This window comes from Dryobates pubescens, chromosome 13 (assembly GCF_014839835.1).
Source record: "Dryobates pubescens isolate bDryPub1 chromosome 13, bDryPub1.pri, whole genome shotgun sequence".
In the NCBI taxonomy this organism is placed as follows: domain Eukaryota; kingdom Metazoa; phylum Chordata; class Aves; order Piciformes; family Picidae; genus Dryobates; species Dryobates pubescens.
The window spans coordinates 5566565-5586536 of NC_071624.1; the positions used below are offsets into that span (position 1 = coordinate 5566565).

The 19972-nt window shown below is 46.0% G+C and overlaps 1 protein-coding gene across 5 annotated transcripts in view; it reads left to right on the top strand.

The window, feature by feature from the left end:
* Positions 1-19972, top strand: part of INPP5D (inositol polyphosphate-5-phosphatase D) — a 59126-nt gene that overhangs the window by 30059 nt on the left and 9095 nt on the right. For 3 of the 5 annotated variants that reach the window (XM_054166287.1, XM_054166288.1, XM_054166290.1), the window contains exons 4-20: positions 771-942; positions 2318-2458; positions 7433-7520; positions 8263-8343; positions 8531-8602; positions 9323-9446; positions 10513-10619; positions 11135-11237; positions 12278-12474; positions 13235-13352; positions 13838-13934; positions 15602-15740; positions 16372-16480; positions 16637-16725; positions 16955-17036; positions 18127-18225; positions 18378-18491. In XM_054166287.1, coding sequence (XP_054022262.1) covers positions 771-942; positions 2318-2458; positions 7433-7520; positions 8263-8343; positions 8531-8602; positions 9323-9446; positions 10513-10619; positions 11135-11237; positions 12278-12474; positions 13235-13352; positions 13838-13934; positions 15602-15740; positions 16372-16480; positions 16637-16725; positions 16955-17036; positions 18127-18225; positions 18378-18491 — 1932 coding nt within the window. The remainder of the gene's footprint in view (positions 1-770; positions 943-2317; positions 2459-7432; positions 7521-8262; positions 8344-8530; positions 8603-9322; positions 9447-10512; positions 10620-11134; positions 11238-12277; positions 12475-13234; positions 13353-13837; positions 13935-15601; positions 15741-16371; positions 16481-16636; positions 16726-16954; positions 17037-18126; positions 18226-18377; positions 18492-19972) is intronic. The other 2 variants (XM_009900994.2, XM_054166289.1) reach the window with 1 other exon arrangement.

Genomic DNA, 19972 nt, shown 5'->3' on the forward strand with positions numbered 1-19972 from the left:
CCGTGAATCACAGCTTCTGCCCAGGAGCAATGGATCAGTTTTGGGTGTCTTTTTGTATTCAGAATCCCATTAAAAAATAACTAAACAAAACCTTGCAGCTCAAACAACTCCATACGACAAGCGTATCAAAATGTTGGAGTAATTGGTATGAACAGAAAGGCAACCATGGCTGGAATAGATTGAGATGAACCAGCCAGAAGACGGAGGTATGCTGAGCAGCAGGATGACAGAGCAGAAAAATCCTCTGTGCTTGATGTCCACAAGACAAGGCAGGGTACTCCATCCCTCTGTATTAGATTATGGGGTCTGTTTTCTCCATCTGTGTTTGCTTACTTTAGCTGTTCAGTTCTTTCTATTAGCAGCTTCCAGTGCTCTTTCCATCATGCTCCTCCATCTATTCTGCCCCAGTAGCAGAATCTCCATGGTAATGATATGGATGAGGTAGAGCTATGTTCTCTAAGTGTTATATTTGAAGTAACTAATTAACCTTCATAGCTGCCGTGCAGAAGAGACAGTCAGGCCGACACAAATGAGGTCACACTGCCTGCACGTGAGTTCCATCCAAGCCTGGAAGCTCAGCCCACTGGTCTTGCCATCCCTGAGAACAGGGCTGGAACACTATCAAACCCTGAACTTTCCAGCTCTGAAATCAGGGGTCCTTCAAAAGAGATGGTTTCTGTAGTGACTGCCCCTGCCCTGCCTGTGGGTGAGGGGGAGGAGGTGAAATTGCCATGCTGGGATGACTGTACCTTTCCCTTCCTCCTTGCCAGACCTGATACCCACGCCTCCTCTCCTGCCCCCACGCAACATCCTCATGGCACAGACGAGCAGCGAGACAAAGGAGGTATCTTCTCTGCCTGAAAATTCCAGGGTGGCAGATGTTAATAAACTGTCCCTTTCTGAGACACTACTCCAGCGACTACAGTACCAGGACACAAGCAGGTGAGGATGGCAAGTCACAGGGCTGCAGAACCAGCCTTCAGCCCAGCTCTGGGCTTTCTCAGCCTCTGTTTGAGACAGCTGAGGACCTCTTTGATTCAATGAGACGACTCCTCATCTATATTACCAAAAGAAGAACAGAAGCAGCTCTACAGTACATTGGTTACTTTTCACAGTTCAGCTGTCTTCAAGAAAAAAAATATTTTTCCAAAATATTAAAATTGCCAGCAGACTTTCTCTGCTGAGATGGCCTCTTCTAATACAAAGGATGGGTATCAGGAAAGATTTCTTTCCTGAAAGAGTGGTCAGGCATTGGAAAAGGCTGCCCAGGGAGATGGTGGAGTCACCTTCCCTGAAGGTTTTTAAAAAACACATAGATATACCATTGCAGGACATGGCTTAGTGGTTGTACTTTGGCTTAGTGCTTGGTTTGGTGGTTGAACTTGATGGTTTTAGAGGTCTTTTCCAATGTTTATGATTCTGTGAATATCTGAGAGAACTTGGTGTGTTTGCCATGTGCATAAACTTACAGATTGTATCAGGAAGCACCAGCCAGTCCTCAAGAAGAATAAACCTCTGTGTGGATTTCCAGGTACTCATACTTACTATAGGTCTGACATTGTCTCAGGTGCTAGCTGTGTCAAATCTGGACATGCACTGAAGCCTTAGAGGAAGCTGCATGATATTGAATGACTAGATCTGCAAAGTTTAAAATTAGAAGGCATGCTTGTTGGCAGGGTGTTGGCAGGCTATGAGCAAGCAGTGGTCCTGTGGCATCACAGGTCCTGTTTTGATAGCCTGCTAGCAGCTGGTTGACTGGGAGAAACCCAGCTTTGTTCAGCTGTCTACTCCATTTCATGTGGAGGTGGTGGAGTCACCATCATTGAAGGTGTTCAGGAGGAGACTTGATGGGGTGCTTGGTGCCGTGGGTTAGTTGTTTGGGTGGTGTTTGATTGGTTGATGGGTTGGACGCGATGATCTTGAAGGTCTCTTCCAACCTGGTTTATTCTATGTATTCTATGTACTCTATGTGCTAGGCAGCCAACTGGGACTTTCTGCATTTGTCAGGGCACAAGGCAGCACATACAGTCCGTCTGGTTCATTCTTCCTTCTAGTGCCCAGGCACCACAGAGGTAGGGAGGAGGGGACCATCCTGCAGAGCTCTGTGCTCTCAGTCCCTCTTAGGAGGAAAAGGAAAAGGTGTCAGCAGTGTGGAGGGGGATCCATGGTCCAATTATGAGAACTGCACGTTTACACTGAAATTCAAGGCAAACACCCCCGCATCTGTCTCTGCTGGCAGTGGAAGCATCAGGAAATTAATAAACTGTCTGAGAGCAGGGAGAAGAACTGACTTTTGACCTGTATGTTTCTTTTACAGCATCTCTGATGAGCATCTTAAACTCATCCAGGATTACCTGCGCGTTCACATCATCAGTGACTTTGAGATGGTGCACACTGGTTCAAGCAATCTTCCTCAGCTGAAGAAACTACTTGCAGTTCTTTGCAAAGGACTCTTCAGGTAACTGGAGTCTTGTTTTCAGAGGTCAAAGAACATGCCATAGCACTGTGGTCTAATGTAGGTTCCACATTATGCATTCAGAATCTGCATTCCTGTCACAGGAAATTGGCTTACCTTCAAAAACATGATATTTAAAACTCATGACCTGTGATTCTGGTCCAAAAGATGTGAAATCTATATAAAAGACTTGAGAGTGAAGTTTCCTCGCAGGCAGTTTCAGTCTGTGGAGGTTTGTTGGGGTTTTTTATGCTTTGTTTAGAGAGAAAGAAAACAAAGAATGTACTGAGCGATTAACTGCATAATTTGGTAATGCATAAATGACACCCACAGAATTGTCAAGCACAAGTGGTTTGCGGAAACAAGCACATATTGGTCTATAGCTGTGTTTTAAACACTGATTTTCCTTCCCACTAATGCACTCTGAACCTGGAATGATGCTACTGATGTCAGAGAAGTCCAGCTCAAATGAAAAGAGAACCAAGCCTAGATGCTACAAATTTGACATTTCCTATTTATAAAGTGCCAAGATCACTCTGGTAGTGAACTAAAACCTCACAGACCTCACTCTTTCTCTGGTGGAAGGATGGGATTTTTCCACCCTTGCTGCTTGTAAGCAAATGAGGAGCCTATTGCACACTTCTCCAGAGGTCTTAGAGCACTCTATGGCAGAGGGCACATTCTTTCACACTTGTATCTGTGGCTTGCAATATCCTTCTCTCTAGTGGGCTTAGAAGTGAGGCTGGTAGATGCTAGTGACCTGATCTTGTTCTTCTAGAGTTCACCAAGGCTGAAGAAAGGGCTAAAATGAGAGCTGAATACTGCTGATTTTCTTGGCTTGAACCCATGAAAGGAAGGCAGGGAGTGAGTAAGGTCTGAAGTGGTGGGCACTATGCATGTTTTACCAGGCAAAGGAGGAGGATTATGCAGCCCTGCTCCTTGCCAGAAGCCTCCTGCCTGCCTGGCAGGACCGAGGAAAGGTTGTGCAAAGAACTGCTCTTCTTTTGTGCCCTGCTTGAGGGGTTTACCTCTCTGTGCCCACAGAGGGAGAGACCCAGGTAGCTAGCTAAGAATAAACCTGAAAAATGGAAACAAAAATCTAATGAAATCACAAGTGAGAGTTTTATGTTACTAAACCACCCTCAGTACTGCTCTTCAGATGATGGCTGGCTTTTTCCATTTCCAACTTCATCTCACCTGGGTTTCACAATCTACTCCTCATAAATGTACACAGGATGGCAAGAAAGGAGAGGCAACAGGTCCACTTTTTGGGTCACTGGGCTTTTCAAAGTGTGATCCTAAAGCAGGACTGGGTGAGTTCTGCTGGTGGAAGCCTGTGGAGCACAGGGGCACTGCATGACAGCAAAAGGCAAGCTGACTGCCCTCCATCCTTCTACTGGCTTCATGTAGCTATGGAAATGTATGTCCTCATGCAGCTCTTCTACCTTTCCCCAGCTTTTTCTCTTCATACCTGCATTATTTCAGTTAGATGGAGCTGCTTTCTCAGTGTTTTCATGAAGGTCCAGAACTGCAGGCTGTTTTCAGTCCCACTTGGATCTCTCTGAGGAACCTCTTCTCCTCTATCCAGATGGTCCCACGAGTCTCCACCATCCAATCAAATTATTTGCTTATTTTCAGATGGGTAATAGTCAGATGTTTGGTTATTGTTTTCTGCAGTCTTGAGCTCCAATGTTCTCTGGGGTTTTAGCTTACGTCTCTTATCAGACTTGAGAACTCAAATTTAATCAGCAGTGTTACCTTAATTTAGTTTTTATTTACTTCAGCTTTCTTCAGCTGCAGAGGGATCCCAGCTGAACATGCAGGTAATTCCCGGGCTGCTTCTCAGTGATTGTGTCTTATTTTCTCTCAATAATGTTCAATTTAATTATTTTCACATTGTTTGAGAGTAGGTTTAAAAAAACCAACAAACAAGAAGAAATGTTAACTGGCACAGCTTGAGCTCTTCCACCAGAGCCAAAGCTCCTTTGAACTTCCTGGCCCTGCCAAGGGTTAGGAGTGTACAGACAGACCCTCACTGTGCTGAACTGACCTTGGCTGGTTGTCAGCCACACCAATTTGCTATGAATCCAAGGGTTTTGTGATGCTGTACCCTGGCATCTTCCAAACTCCCAAACCCCAATGGTACTATTTCTGTGTCACTTTCAGACACACCATGAGAAATGAGCACCCTGATGCTCTTGGGGTGACTCACTTCTGTGTTTTGATGCTGGGCTGTGGGCAAGCACTGACTGCTGATGTTAGCAAGGTAGAGAGGATGCATCCTGGAGTTGTGGATTCAGTGATTAGGAGAAGAAAACAGCTATTGGTGAGCGATGGGGTTGGAGAGGAGTTGGGCCAACCTGTTATGGACAGTCTGTGCCTTCTGTAGTGTGTCTATTGCCATGGACAAGCACAGGACCCAATTCTGTTGGCCCACAGCAGATCATAGAATCATAGAATGTATTCAAGTTGGAAGGGACCTATAGAGGTCATCTAGTCAAGCCCCCTGCAGTAAATAGAAACATCCCCAATTAGATCAGGTTGCTCAGAGTCCCTTCAAGCCTGACCTTGAATAACTTCAGGGATGGGTCCTCCACCACCTCCCTGGGCAACTCATTCCAGTGTTGCACCATAGTAAAGCACTTCTTTCTAATGCTCAATCTAAATCTACCCTGCTCTAGTTTAAAACCATTGCCCCTTGTCCTATCACCCTTCAGGTGATGGCTCCTTCAGGTACTGGAAGGCTGCTATAAGGTCTCCCCAGAGCCCCAGGCTGAAAAACCCAAACTCTCTCAACCTGTCTTTGTAGCAGAGGTGCTCTAGCCCTCTAGTCATTTTTGTGACCCTCCTCTGGACCGACTCCATCAGATCCATGTCCTTCTTGCATGAGATTGGAAGTGAATTGTTTGTGAGCTCTTCCCCTTACCCTCCTCACCACTGAGCCCTGATTAATTTAGTGAGGACCAGACCCCAATGTGCATTAGAGACACTGAAAGCTGTTTTTGACTCTGCTGGAAGCTGCTACTACCTTCTAGAGCTTGCTGTGGCCAAGGAAGTCAGGACAGCAATGACACTGCTTCTTATCAGTGCCTGAGGTACAATGGGGCAACCACTCTTGGGAGAAGCTGCTCTCTCTGGAGGTGCATATGCTAAGAATGAAACAAAGCAAAGACTTGTAAGGCTGATAGGTGCTTTTGTGAAGCATTCAGTGCTAGAAGAAATCAGCATATGAGGGTTTCCTTAGTCAGGGGTTCCAAAGCTGACTGATGGAGAGCTTGGTGCCAATGCAGCAGAACGAGGATTACCTGTGTGAACTGACTTTGTTCACAGTTTCCTACCAGCTTTAGGTGGAAAACACTAATAGCAACCTATTCAGCCTGCTGCTGTCTGAAATCATCATTTGGTCATTGATCACTGCTCTGCTTTCTCCTGTTTATTCTTCCTTACTGGGTAATTTGCACATAGAGCTTCTAAGGTGGAGTCAGCATCCCTGGAAGTGTTTAAGGAATATGTGGACGTGGCACTTTGGGACATGGTTTAGTGGGCACAGTGATGTTGACAGTTGGATATGATGAATCCTAGAGTTTTTTCCTAACCTTAATGATTCTATGAATATCCCTTCATTCTTTGCAAACTGAACTTCACCCAATGCTCCTGCAACTGGCTGCAAGCTCCTGGGGCCTGACTCCACCGCTGCAGAAGTCAGTGGGAGTATTGGGTTTTGGGGCAGAGCCACTTGCAGTAGCATTGGTCTAAAGCTGCATATTGTTTAGCAGATGCTGAATCCTACATGTCCTTCATGTGTGCCCCAGGGCAAGGCTTTCAGACTGAAATTTTAAACAGGAGTGCTTAATTTAGGCAATGAATCATCCATGGTTCAACACCCAGGCAAGTATGTAATTTTCAGAGAGGCATACTTCTGCTTTGGAGCATTTTTTCTGACAAACAGGGAGTAAAATCTGGTCCATTCAGACTTAGGAAAGTGAGGGAGATCATTAGCATCCATTGTTGCCTAGGCACAATGCAAGCATCCTAGCACTGCTTCCTGCCATCACCTTCCTTTTGACCTGTGCTCCCTGGCTGCTCCTCTGTGCTGTCTTGTCATTATCTGAGTGTGGCTTCTGTGCCAAAATCAAACAGTGGCATTTTGACAAATGAGCATCCTGTGGAATCTAAGCAGGAAATGCTGAAGGAATCTCATTGAAACCCACAAATGGTGTCAGTTCAAGAGATTAAGGCCTGGCTCTTCCACAGTTCAAGAAATTAAGGGATGGCTCTTCCACCCCCTCATTGTGCCCAACCTCTCTTTGCCATATGAGTTGAAAAATCTAAAAAAATCCATAAAAAATCTAAAGAAATCTGAAATATCTAAAAAAATAGTTTCTTCTTCATGTGGTGTCCCCAGTGTCCTGCATCAGCCTCAGCAGCTGCCCAAGACCTGTGTACAACTGAGCTGCTCCTGCCACTCCAACATTCATATGCAATTGCTGGGCTTTGAGATTTGAGTGTGCTTTGATCTATGAGTTGGCATAGTTGAGTTGATGGTGGTTTTGCTCAGAGTCCTCAGGTCTGGCCATACTGGTACATCTGTGGGGGGATGTTTAGGAAGTTCCCATTTCCAAAGCAAAAACCGAGGAACAGCCATTATGGCCATGCTTCAGCCACTGCGAGGCACCATCAGCTGCCTGACTGTATATTGCTGGCAGCATCAATAAGGCAGCTGAGAAATGCTCTCATCACTCATCCCACCAACTCACAGGGTAGTAAGCAGCAGAGGACAAGAGCAGAAAATCATTAAGGTTGGAAAAGGCCTCTAAGAGCATCGAGTCCATCTGAGCATGACACATGGTGAGAGCAGGCTTATTGTGAATGTGTGTCCCTGGTCTCTGCTGTGTGCCTTTGTCCAAAGAGACTAAGTGCTAACCTACCCAGGGACCTTACTGCAGCCTTAGACCTCTGCCACATCTCTGTTCCCAGTGAAGCCTCTAGGACTCTTCCATCTCTGGAATCCATCCAGAAGGTGTTTGAGCAGCAGCTGCACCCTGGTATCCATCAGCGTTCACAAGTAAGTTGGCTGGAAGGTGGGAAAAGAAGAGAGAGGAGTGTGGGTGGCTGTCAACACAGCAGGGAGGGAAGGGTTCTGGTCACACAGTATTCCAGTGGGATTCAGGTGATCAGTTACCAGTTCTGTTCTCTCTAGCCTCTTTTTGGCTGCAGTGCAGAGTGCATGCAGTGAGTTGTATCCCCACAGCTTCACATATCCCATAGCCCCCTCTGCCTGCTCCCTGTTCCTGTCCCAGTGGAAAGCGCAGGGAACTGCCTGAGGACTTCATCTCTCCATCCTCCCTCCATCTGTAGGCTAGGACTGCACATCTCTCTTTCCATAAACTAGATCTCAGGATGTTTCACTTCCAAATCCTTCCTAGTCCTCACCCACTTAAGTCCATGACCTTCCTCTCCCAGAAAACAAAAACTCCAGGACTTCTGTATGTTGAGCCCTAGACCTGGTCATGCAAACCTGTCCCCACTGCAGCAAGTTGATTCCCTTGCATGCCCAGCTGCCTGTAACCTGTGGACAGGGTCTGCAAATTTGTCCTTCCACCCTCCCATACTTCTGCATGTTCAGCCAAATTCTGTGCATTTGTACTGCCCATTATGGATTAGAGTGGCAGAGAGAGAAGTGCTGTTCCTTGCAAGGTGTGTGAGGTGCTCCTGAGGTGAGACTGCAGTGCTTCCAGGCCATGCTCTCTGGGTTTGGTACTCATGCGTTTCTCGCTTTCTTCTTGTTCCTGTGTTGTGGTTATCAGATGCTTGGTGAAGCTAGTCCAGTCAATATTGTACTGAAACTCAATCAGCTGGTTTCTTTGCTGTCCTCCATTGAAGACAAGGTAGAGTTCTAAAGCTATTTTTTATTATCTTCTTGTCGTCTTTCACCTCTAATAATGCCTCCTTCATCATCAGTGCAGTAAAACACTTCATCATCTGCTACAGTAAAATTTCTTTCCTCTGATGTCATTACTCTCAGCATAGTGCAGAATCACCAAATCAACCTGGCATGCATAAATTCTTTTACAGGTGAAAGCACTCTTGATTGAAGGTCCTGATTCAACACACCGGCGCTCCCTTATCCCCCCTGTCACTTTTGAGGTAAATGTACTTCTTTACCAAGGCTGATCAGAATGTGGAAGGACAGGAATGCAAATTTCTGTTGGTGTCTCAGAGCTGGGAGCTTTGCTGTGCCGCCACAGAGATAGCAGCTCTTTCTGGATGCTGGTTAGCACCATGCAAATGCTAGAGATGTCTATTGAGATTGGTGTAACAACGGTATGTGTCCGTGAGCTCAGCAAGTGTGGCCTTTCTGATGCATGTGACTGAACTGGGAAGGCGCCAATGGAAGGCCACAAAGATGTTGGAGGGATGGGATCATCTGTCTTAGGAGGAGAGGATGAGAGACCTGGGGCTCTCTAGCCTGGAGAGAAGCAGACTGAGAGAAGACCTTCTTAATGCTGATAAATAGCTAAAGAGTGGAGGTCATGAGGATGTTGCTGGGCTATTTTCAGTGGTGCTCAACGCTAGGATAAGAGGCAGGGGGTACAAACTGGAACACAGGATGATTCACTTGAACATAAGGAAAAACTTCTTTGCTGTGAGGGTGCTGGAGCATGGGACTGGGCTGCCCAGAGAGGTTGTGGAGTTTCCTTCTCTGGAGACATTCCAAACCCACCTGGATGCCTTGCTGTGCAACCTCCTCTAGGTGAACCTGCTTTGGCAGGTTGGTTGGACTAGGTGATCTCCAGAGGTCACTTCCAACCACTACCATTCTGTGATTCCATCATTCTATGATTGCTTATCTCTCTTTTCCAATAGGTGAAAGCTGACTCCTTAGGAATTTTCTCAAAAATACATCTCAAGGTTGATGTGGAAATGGGAAAACTCATCATCAAGAGAGCTAAAGATGGTCCAGAAGACAAATTTTATACCCACAAGAAAAGTAAGATGCTCACAAATACTGGACTAGACTCTCAGGTGATGGGAAGAGGTTTCTTCTGGCCACAGAGGGCAAAGTTTAGCCCAGAGTGCAGATATTTCTGCCAGGTCTTGGCTGTCATGCAAAGCTCAGGCCAGTCTAGACTGCCTGTCCCCAAAGCCACCTGCAGGGATCCAGAAGTCAATACTGGGGTAACCAGCTTTCACAGATTGTTCTAGTCCTGACCTCCTGGTCTGAATGAAGACAGTGGTAGCAGGACTGCACGGGGGTGGGTTTTGATCGATTCCCTGTAGAGATGGCTGCAATTTTCTGCTGAAAAGCAATGTCACTTGGGAAAAAAACACCACACTATTCTGCAGGAACATTCTGACTTCTGTGATGATTTTTCATGGTAGAAAGCCAGCTACTCAGTTTCAGTAACATTTTTCTGTTAATTTCCCCTTAATTTCTTTTTTTCTCCTTTCATGTAAATCGGTATCTCTAATGATGAGCAAAGGCAGTTTGGCCTATGAAGGCTCAGTTCAAACAACTTCCTTCTCTTTTTTGTTTCCCCCTGTGTGTTTCTGGGCAGGCAGCTCACTGAGATTGAGGCAAACCGGGTAGGATTCATCAGAGTAAATGATGCCCTGGGGCTCTCTCCTGGTAGAAAATCAACCTGTTGCTGACAGTGATTGAAAAGATTAGCTTTCATGTATGACTTTCTCCACCTGCTGTTCATAGTTACTGAGCTGCTATTTTAGATGAGGAGGCATCACCTTTACCATTATATGAGGTTCTACTCTTCTTTCACAGATGGGGAAGGAATATATATGTAGGCTGGCTGCAGGAAGCAAAGGCTTCACTTTAGACTGCAGGGCTTGCTATGGACAAGAGCTCCAGGCAGAATGAGTTTTGGGTGCCATCTTCACTTCTATTCCCATAGGGAACAGGGTTAAGCAACATTAATCTGGAGTTATGCAGGACAAAGTGAAAGACCGTGTAAGTGCTGAGCCTGTGAGCAGGATCCTGTTTGTCTTGGTGGGATTCTAGTTTCAGTGACTGCAGCTCATGACACACAGCCTCTGTTCAGTCTTGCAGCTTATCAAGTCCCAGAAGGTCCCTAACAAACTGGTGATTGTGCTGGAAACAGAGAAAGAAAAAACGCAGCGAAAAGAATATGTTTTTTCTGATTCCAAGGTACATACACAACATTTCCTTCCTGCCAGCCTGGAACTGGTACCTGGGTGGGAATGGTGCAAGGGGCATTCCTTGGCAGAAAGGAACTGTTGAAAGATGGTGGTTGGCTTTGCAAAATGAAATGCCTTCTACGTTTTGGAAACATCCATTAAATGAACAACTGTACTGTGTGAAGGGAGATACTGGAGAGGGCAACCATACCTTGATGCTCCCACTGAGGCAGGAGAGCAGCATCAGCAAGCACTGAGAAGAGGCAATGAGTCACGTGAGGGCAGCTTCAAAAAGGTTCATCTAGACAATGAGGAAGGAAGTCTAGGCTTTCTTCTGGCATGCACCAGCTAAGTGCCTAAGTACCAGGGGAAAGACAGCCTCTTTGAAGGTTTGGGGACAGTGGAGAGCTAATCTGCCCTTCAAGTGTGCTGGGAATTTTTGGAATTTCCTGGTTCAGCTAGTTTTTCAAGAGGTAGTGGAGGAGTTAAGTATCTCATTAATTGTCTCTGCTCCTCCCTGTCTAGAAGAGAGAAGGCTTCTGCCAACTTCTACAGCAGATGAAGAACAAACACTCTGAGCAACCAGAGCCTGATATGATCACCATCTTCATTGGGACCTGGAATATGGGTATGGGCTCTCTTCTGACATGGGTGTTCCTTTAGACACTTGCCAAAATGTGTGCCCAGCTGCCACGATGACCCTCAGACACTGTTGGTCTGGGGGAGGAGCTGATCTCTAGGCTTGTTCTTGAGTGTGAGACTCTTCCTGGTTCCAGTCAAAGAATCATATGGGTATGGTCCTGATGGGTATTGAAGGATTCCTCCACTGACAGGGAATTGTGGCTGGCACAAAGCTGGTGCAGCAGTGTATGCTGTCTTCCACCTTGTAGAAAGGGCAGGAGCAACCTCCAAAACTGCATGTCAGCTGCTTCTGAACCTAACTAGGGACTATTTGTGTTCAGCCTAGGAAGAGAGCAGAGTATCTGTGATACTGAGAGAAGGGGACAGGGTGTAGTTGAAGACAGCAGAATTTTATTTTTCCTGTTTTGGGAGAAAAGCCTGAATTGACTGTTGTGAGCTGAGCTGTCTGTGCTCAGTTATACTCATAGGGTATGGCAAAATCAGTGGCAGGCCAGAAGCATAGCTCCTTTCCACTTGGCTAGCCTTGATACAAGAGAGACCGGGACCTGCTGTAGTGGATCCAGAGGAGCACCACAACGATGATCAGAAGGCTAAAGCACCTCTCCTATGAAGACAGGCTGAAGGAGTTGGGGCTGTTCAGCCTGGAGAAGAAAAGGCCCAGGAGAGACCTTACAGCTACATTTCACTATCTGAAGAGGATTTACAGGAAGGCTGAGGAAGGATAGAAGGGCTTGTAGTGATAGGTTGGACACCAGGAGGAAGTTCTTCACAATGAGAGTGGTAAAATACTGGAACAGGCTGCCCAGGGATGTGGTTGAGGCCCTGTCCCTGGAGATATTCAAGATCAGACTTGAGGTGGGGTTAACATCTTTGTCATCTTAGCATAATGTACTCTAGCTTATTTGAAACTGATATGGGACGGAGTGAATATAAAGTTTATTATCTTCTGTCCTCATGGGTTGTCTGTATCCTGGGTCTCACAGAACATACTCTGACTTACTATGGTGTTTGGTTTCTTAAAAAAAGGTGCTGCACCTCCCCCAAAGAAGATCACCTCCTGGTTTCTCTCCAAGGGGCAGGGGAAGACCCGTGATGACACTGCTGACTACATTCCTCATGACATCTATGTGATTGGCACCCAGGAGGATCCCCAAGGGGAGAAGGAATGGATGGAGACTCTGAGGCAATCCCTGCAGGAAATCACCAGTATCAGCTTCAAAGTGGTGAGGAGTTATTCCAGCTATTGTACGTAACTCGGGCATATGAGCAGAGAACATGTTGTGCAAATAAATGGGACGAGGAATAAGTGGCATCTTGCCTACGCCTCCTCTGCTTCCCTCCCTTTGTTGCCATTGCATTTCCATAACGGAAAGTGAACTGAATTTTTGTGGACTCCACAAGATCCTTCTCTGAAACTAGCATATTGCTGTGGACAGTGACCCCCACCACTGCCAAGGCAGGGCCCCCACAGTGAAGTTCCTCTGCCTCCCCACATGGGAGCAAGGAGCATATGCTAAGCACCTGAGTCTAGCTGTGACGGTGATTTTCAACCTTCATAAAGCTTTCTGAAACAGCTGTAGCCCTAGGCTATTACACTTTCCAAATAGGATGTAACAGCACAATCATAAAAGAAACTGAACCTTATTAAGACCAGATTTGGACATTCCTGAGTTTCAGTGATGTCAAAACACAACTAAGTATATCCAGAAGGCCACAGGAGAGCAGGACTAATGACTTTCATGGTAACTAGGAAACTATTTTGTGCAAGGAAAGCAATCCAATGATTAACTAGAAAATAGCACTAGCAAATGGCTAGGTCCCTCCTCCCACCTTTGATTAAAATGACTGAGAGCACATCCTGAGCACAGGAAGATAATTTGTGTAGGAGAAAGTACTACAGAAGCAGGCAGGAAGGCTGTAGCTACAGCACAGATCTGCAGGTATGTACAGAAATACAAACCTCTAACCTTCTCATCCCTGCAGATAGCAATCCATACCCTCTGGAACATCAGGATTGTTGTACTGGCCAAGCCAGAACATGAGAACCGCATCAGCCACATCTGCACAGACAACGTGAAGACAGGCATTGCAAACACATTGGGTGAGAAACAGAGCTGGTCTTGTCCAAAGGACTGAGATCTGTCCAGTCTATGCCAATACTGTCCTTGAAATGGAGCAGCTCCTTCTCCACAAGACTCCTTTGATTATATTTATATGACTAGCAGCAATTATATCTTACCCTGTAAAAGAGGAAATCTATTTGTGTGTATACTTAGCACATATATGTATATAGAAATATATCCCCAGCAAACACCTTTGACTGGCTGTTGGGTTGCTCTTGCCTGGGTTTTACAAGGACACTGCCCTCCTTTCCCTTCAACTAATCTTTTTTTTTCAGCATCTGTAGAAATTTCATTGCCACAATCTGTGTTGTATGTACTAGATCTTTCTCCGCTGATTAAGTCAACTTAATTCTCTTCTGCATCCTCCACTTTGCTAAAGATGTGCAAGGTGCTTTGTTTTCCTAGCTACACTCAGCCTGGAGGTGGACTGATTTCTTGACATTTTTGGCTTATCTTTTTCCAGGTAATAAAGGAGCTGTGGGGGTGTCATTCATGTTTAATGGAACCTCCTTTGGGTTTGTTAACAGCCATTTGACTTCAGGAAGTGAAAAGAAACACAGGTAAGACGCATCCTCCCTTCTCAAAAATTAAATCTGTCCTCCAGACAGTCATAACCATGTCTTCCTGACCACAACAAATTGTTAAATGTCTCCTGGGAGGACAACCTGTGCTAAAGAGGCTGATCACTGCATCACCGTTTAAATAAGGGACTTCCAACCATGAGGAGGAACTTCTTTATGTTGAGGGTGGTGGAGCACTGGAACAGGCTGTCTAGAGAGGCTTTGGAGTCTCCATCTCTGACATTATTCAAAATTCAGCTTGACACTGTCCTCTGCAACCTGCTGTAGGTGGAGCATTGGACTGGATGATCTCTGGGGGACCCTTCCAACCCCTGTCATTCTGTGATTCTACTCTATGGCCATAACACATGGGTGCTGGCGAAATGGTGTTTAAGAAAAGACTGGATGAGGCACTTAGTGCCATAGTCCAGTTGATTAATTAGGGTTGGGTGATTGGTTGAACTTGATGATCTTGGGGCACTCTTCCAACATAGCTGATTCTGTGATTCTGGTCAGCAAAATTATTTCTGAGACGAGTGTTTGTGTGACCTGTCATGGAAGCCCAGTACACAAAGAAAACAGTTCCCTGGTCTATAGTGTTTTGGAGACACGTGGGAAGGCTTTTCCCATCCCAGAATAACATGCTGAGGGGACTGACTGCCCCCTCACTGTAGGCAGTGCTGGGAGCATGGGAGCTGTGGGGCACCCTGGGGCACAGCTGAGAAATCCTGTGAGGCAGAGCATGCTGTCAGGAATGCCAAGAGGGAGGTGTGTGGCACAGAAATACCTCCATGGTGGCTAATTCTCTGTACTCAGCTGTGAAATGAGTTTTCACAGTCTAAGCAGGTTCTGTGCAGCATGAGACTGGAAGGCAAATATCCTGACATTGGTGGGAGATCTGTGCCCATGCTAGGAGGAGCTGGAACAGTTGGAAGGAGTGGTTTTGAAAGCAAAGAAGACCTGGAATGAATCATAGAGTCATTAAGGTTGGAAAAGACCTCTAAGATCATCAAATCCAAGCATCAAAGAGGTTAGCTTTGCCATCTTTCCCAGTCCAGAACCCAGAAAACAGATGGCATGGGATTTCTGCACAGGGTCTGTGCCACTGGTGGAGTCAACTTCCATGGAAGGGTTCCCCAGGGCCTGAAATAGCTGTCAAAATCTAGTTATGTATTTGCTGATGAAAACTGAAGACAACAATCTAATGCTGGGTTTCTAGGACATGCAGCTCAGAAAAGCACAATCCCAGGAGGCAACAAAAGTGGCTTTAGTACAGCTTTCCAGCCTTTCAAGTCACATGGAAGCAGTCTGACAGCCTGGAACTGCTGAAAATGACACTGCCTCTTCCTCCTCCTCACAGCAGGCTGTCCTCCTGCCCCAGGTCCCCAGGCTGCATGCAATAACAGCTGCAGCTCAAGAGCTGTGCTGCCTTAGCAGCTGCATGAAGTATTTCAGCTCACCAGGAGACACTGAGCACGTTACCTGGTCCTGTCTGCTGAGGTGCAGTGTGAGGCAGCGGTGGCAAGTTCTCAGCTTCTCATCTGCTCTTCTCCAGATATTGAGCCAGATCAGTTCCTGCTTGGTGACGCCTCAGTTGCTGCCAGCCCAGGCACTCAGAAGCTGTGTAGCAATTTAGTTTGTCAGGCAGATGTTTCTTGTCTTGACAGACGCAACCAGAACTACATGAACATCCTGCGCTTCCTGACACTGGGAGATAAGAAACTGAGTCCGTTTAACATCACTCATCGCTTTACTCATCTCTTCTGGCTGGGAGACTTGAACTACCGCGTGGAACAGCCCCCGTCGGTGAGGGACTGGGCATGAATCCCTGAGAGTCAAAACACTGTGCTGCTATACAAGTGTTGTCTTTTTATAATCTAGGGCAACAGGGCAAAAAGAAGAGAGGCAGAAGGTATCCTCAAGGCTCAAGTGTGGCAGTAGTGGAGAGAGAGTAAAGAAACCCCATTTGCCCTCTCCAAGAGTTAAAAGTCCTGGGAATGCAGTCTTGATGCTCCAGGCACTCTTGCTTCCCCAAACCTCCCAACTCTCCTTCCCACTGTGAGCGAGCATCTGTCCCTGAACAGCTTGATGCAGAGATTGCCTTTCTGCTCTGTTTGTTTAGTTTTTAATGGCTCAGAACAGGCCATCAGAAATACAGGATAGCTTTGGGTAGGTGGGAAAGAGTAGACCTGGTGTTGATGTGCATCTGTTTGAGTGTGTGTTTGTGTAGGGGATGTGTGGGTATTGTGACGCTGGTTTCAGGAGACAAATATTCAGCTACACAGCAAAAACGGGGACCTTTCAGGGACAGGAAAGGTGGGGGAGTGGCAGAGGCACGGCTCTGACAGTACAGAAGCACTCGCCACCTCCCCAGTGAAGGGAAGATTTATATGAAGGTTTTGCATCATCTGCAGCTCTGCTGTTTCCCTGTTGGCAGGAAGCAGAGAATATTATCCAGAAAATCAGGCAGCAGCAGTATCCGGAGCTGCTGGCTTTTGACCAACTTCTCATAGAGAGAAAGGACCAAAAGGTGTTTCTGCACTTTGGTAAGACTCTGAATTTGTTGGCAGGTTCCTTTCCCATTTCCAGTAACTTCCTCTGCCAGGCTTGATGTGGGGCAGGGTGTACAGAGCAGTGGCTGCCTTTCACAGATGAGGGTTATCAATGGGCCAAAGTGTAACAGAGCTCTCTCCCTGTTTTAGAGGAAGAAGAGATTACTTTTGCTCCAACCTACCGTTTTGAAAGAGGAACCCGGGAGAAGTATGCTTACACCAAGCAAAAAGCTACAGGGGTAGGTGAAAACTGATTTCCCCTCAGAAGTATGAGGCAGAACAGGGAAAGTAGCACCTACAGAAAAAAATTACCTAAACCAATCTCTGCCCTCATAGTGTATTGGAAAGAATCAATACAAGCAAAAAGATTTGAAACAAATACATGGTTTTTGGGCAAGTGAATTTCCTGTTCTTTTGTGAACTAATCATTTCCCTTCCTCTTGATATCACTTCTCCTTTGGTTTGCAGATGAAGTACAATTTGCCATCCTGGTGTGATCGAGTGCTCTGGAAATCATACCCCATGGTGCACGTTGTGTGTCAGTCCTATGGTGGGTAGATAACAGATTGTAGATAGCAAAGCAATCAGGATGAAACGGAAATGATTCAGAGCAGAGTCTGTAGGATCTCCCTGCACTGCCAGGCACTCAGCATAAAGAGACCTGATGTTGAAACGGGCAGAGTGGAGACAAATCTCTCTGCCTGTAACCTCACAAGGTTGAGAATTAATTGTTATTATTTTGTATGCAGAATATCACTCAGTCAGCTGCAGCTGTCCAGCTTTAGGCCATGCTGTAGGATCACATGCAGTTACCATCAGGAGCTCCTTATTTGATGGTGCCAGCAGGACAGACCCTGTGTACACAGTCCAGTCTGCAGAGGCTGGAACTGCAAACATTTGTTCTATCAAATCATATTCCAGGAGGACTGTGTGGTACCAAAAGCATGTTGGCTTTCTTGCTGAGTAGCATCACAATAATGCAGTGCAGGGAAGAGATCCATAAGACCTGTTTAAAATACAGACTCAGACACTAGTTCCTGAAATTTCATCTGAGTATGATGTTAATAATTTCCTGTGTATGGGATTGAGAATACAGCAGTAGAAGTCTTTTGGGGGATAACGTGAACTGATCTGATTACAGAGCCTGTGATGGTGAGATGTGTGGTCAGATAGGCATGTGGCATGTAAAAGCCTGGCATCTGCTTTTAGAAACCATTTTGCTCAATGGACTGGTCTATCTGGAACTCATCATGTGCTTAGTTGCTTTGTAGCACTGGAGTAGAACCAGTGTGTTCTTGTGTGATTTCCTGCCATAGCAGAGCTTTCATTAGCTGTGCACGTTGCACAGGCAACAAGGAATCCTGTGAATGCTTCTGGTACAGGGGTATCCAACACTGGCACTAACTTGCAAAACAATACAGTGAGGATGTGTCCATTAGCCAAGTCTTTATGTGATTTGACAAGAATTATGCTGCTATATACTGGCATGAGATTACGTAGAAACACCTTTGACTAGAGACAGTTACCACAGCGACAGTTCTGTTTTCTGCAGAATTACCTAATAATATTCCTACGGCAGCAATCTCTCAGGAGAAGGGCAGAAGCACAGGGTAGTAACTATCCTCCTTTCTCATTGGCAGGTTGTACCACTGACATCATGACAAGTGACCACAGTCCTGTCTTTGCCACCTTTGAAGTGGGAGTCACCTCACAGTTTGTGTCAAAGAATGGTCAGTCAGGTTGGGTGCAAGTGTGCTGTCTTCACCTTTGGATAAAAAATTTAGTGCTTTGTATGTGTTAAATGAAAAAGCTGATCTTAAAGAGACTCCACTCAAAAATGCCTTCCCTTTATCCCCTACTGAAAATGCCATTCTCCATTCCTCTTTCCTAGACTCCAAGTACACAGATTCCCAAGGGGAAATAGAGTTCCTGCACTGCTATGCTACTCTGAAGACCAAGTCCCAGACCAAGTTCTACATCGAGTTTCACTCTAGCTGCTTAGAAAGTATGGTTTTGCCCATCTTTATTCTTTCTGTCAAAGTTTTTGGATTAGTTCCCTCTTCCCCTGCTTTGATCTAAATAGACAGCTGCATGGACCACTTCTTCCAGTGCTGAAAACGGATGTCCTAGAGATCTGTTATAGCTCACAAGTCATCCTATACTGTCAGCAGCCATTTAGCTGTAATCCATGCTTAGACATGTAGCCTTTCACTACTTCTTCCATTTGGTTGTCAATCTGGTAATTTCTTTCTTGAAGAGAAACACGTGTTGTTCTTGTGTAACAGACAGAAAATCTCTACTTAGCAAACATGATTGATAACACAGAATCACAGAATTTACCAGGTTAGACAAGACCTTTGAGATCACCAAGTCCAACTTATCACCCTACACCATCTAATCAACTAAACCATGGCACTAAGTGCCCCATCCAGTCTCTTCTTAAACACCTCCAGTGATAGTGACTCCACCACCTTCCTGGGCAGCACATTCCAATGCCAATCACTCTTTCTGTGAAGAATTTCTTCCTAACATCCAGCCTAAACCTCCCCTGGCACAGCTTGAGGCTGTGTCCGCTCATTCTGTCACTGGCTGCCTGGGAGAAGAGACCATCCCCCACCTGGCCACAACCATCCTTCAGGTAGTTGTAGACAGCAATATTTCTAATTGTGCCTGCAACAAATGATCAGGTGCTTTCAAAATAAAAAGCTGCATTACACACCCCCCCAAAAAAAAATCTCTCATAGAGCCACAGAATCATTAAGGTTGCAAAAGACTTCTTACATCAAGTCCAACCATCAAACCTGAAGTGTCATGTCTATATGTTTTTTGAATGTCTCCAGAGATGGTGACTCCACCACCTCCCTAGGCAGCCTATTCCAATGCCTGACCACTCTTTCAGTAAAGAAAAATTTCCTGTTATCCAACCTCCCCTGGTGCAACTTGAGGACATTTCCTCTTGTCCTATCACTTGTTAATAGGGAGAAGAATCCAACCCCCACCCCACTTCAACCCCCTTTCAGGGAGAGCGCGAAAGCAAGAAGGTCTCACTTCCTCTTCTCCAGACTAAACACCCCCAGTTCTCCCAGCCACTGCTCCCCAGACCTGTTCTCCAAACCCTTCACCAGTCTCATTATGTTTCTCTGGACCTATGGCAGCACCTAAATGTCTTTCTTGTAGTGAGGGGCCCAAAATTGAACCCAGTACTCAAGGTGTGGCCTCACCAGTGCTGAGTACAGGGGCACAATCACTTCCCTACTTACACTGGTCACACTATTTTTATACAGGCTAGGATGCTGTTGGCCGTCTTGGCCATCTGAGCACACTGCTGGTTTATGTTCAGTCAGCTGTCCACAAACACCCCCAGGTCCTTTTCTGCTGGGCAACTTCCCAGTCACTCTGCCCCAAGCCTGTAGTGTTGCAAGGGGTTATTGTGACCAAAGTGCAGGAATTTAATTACCCTGGTAAAAAAAAAGACTCTATCAGAGG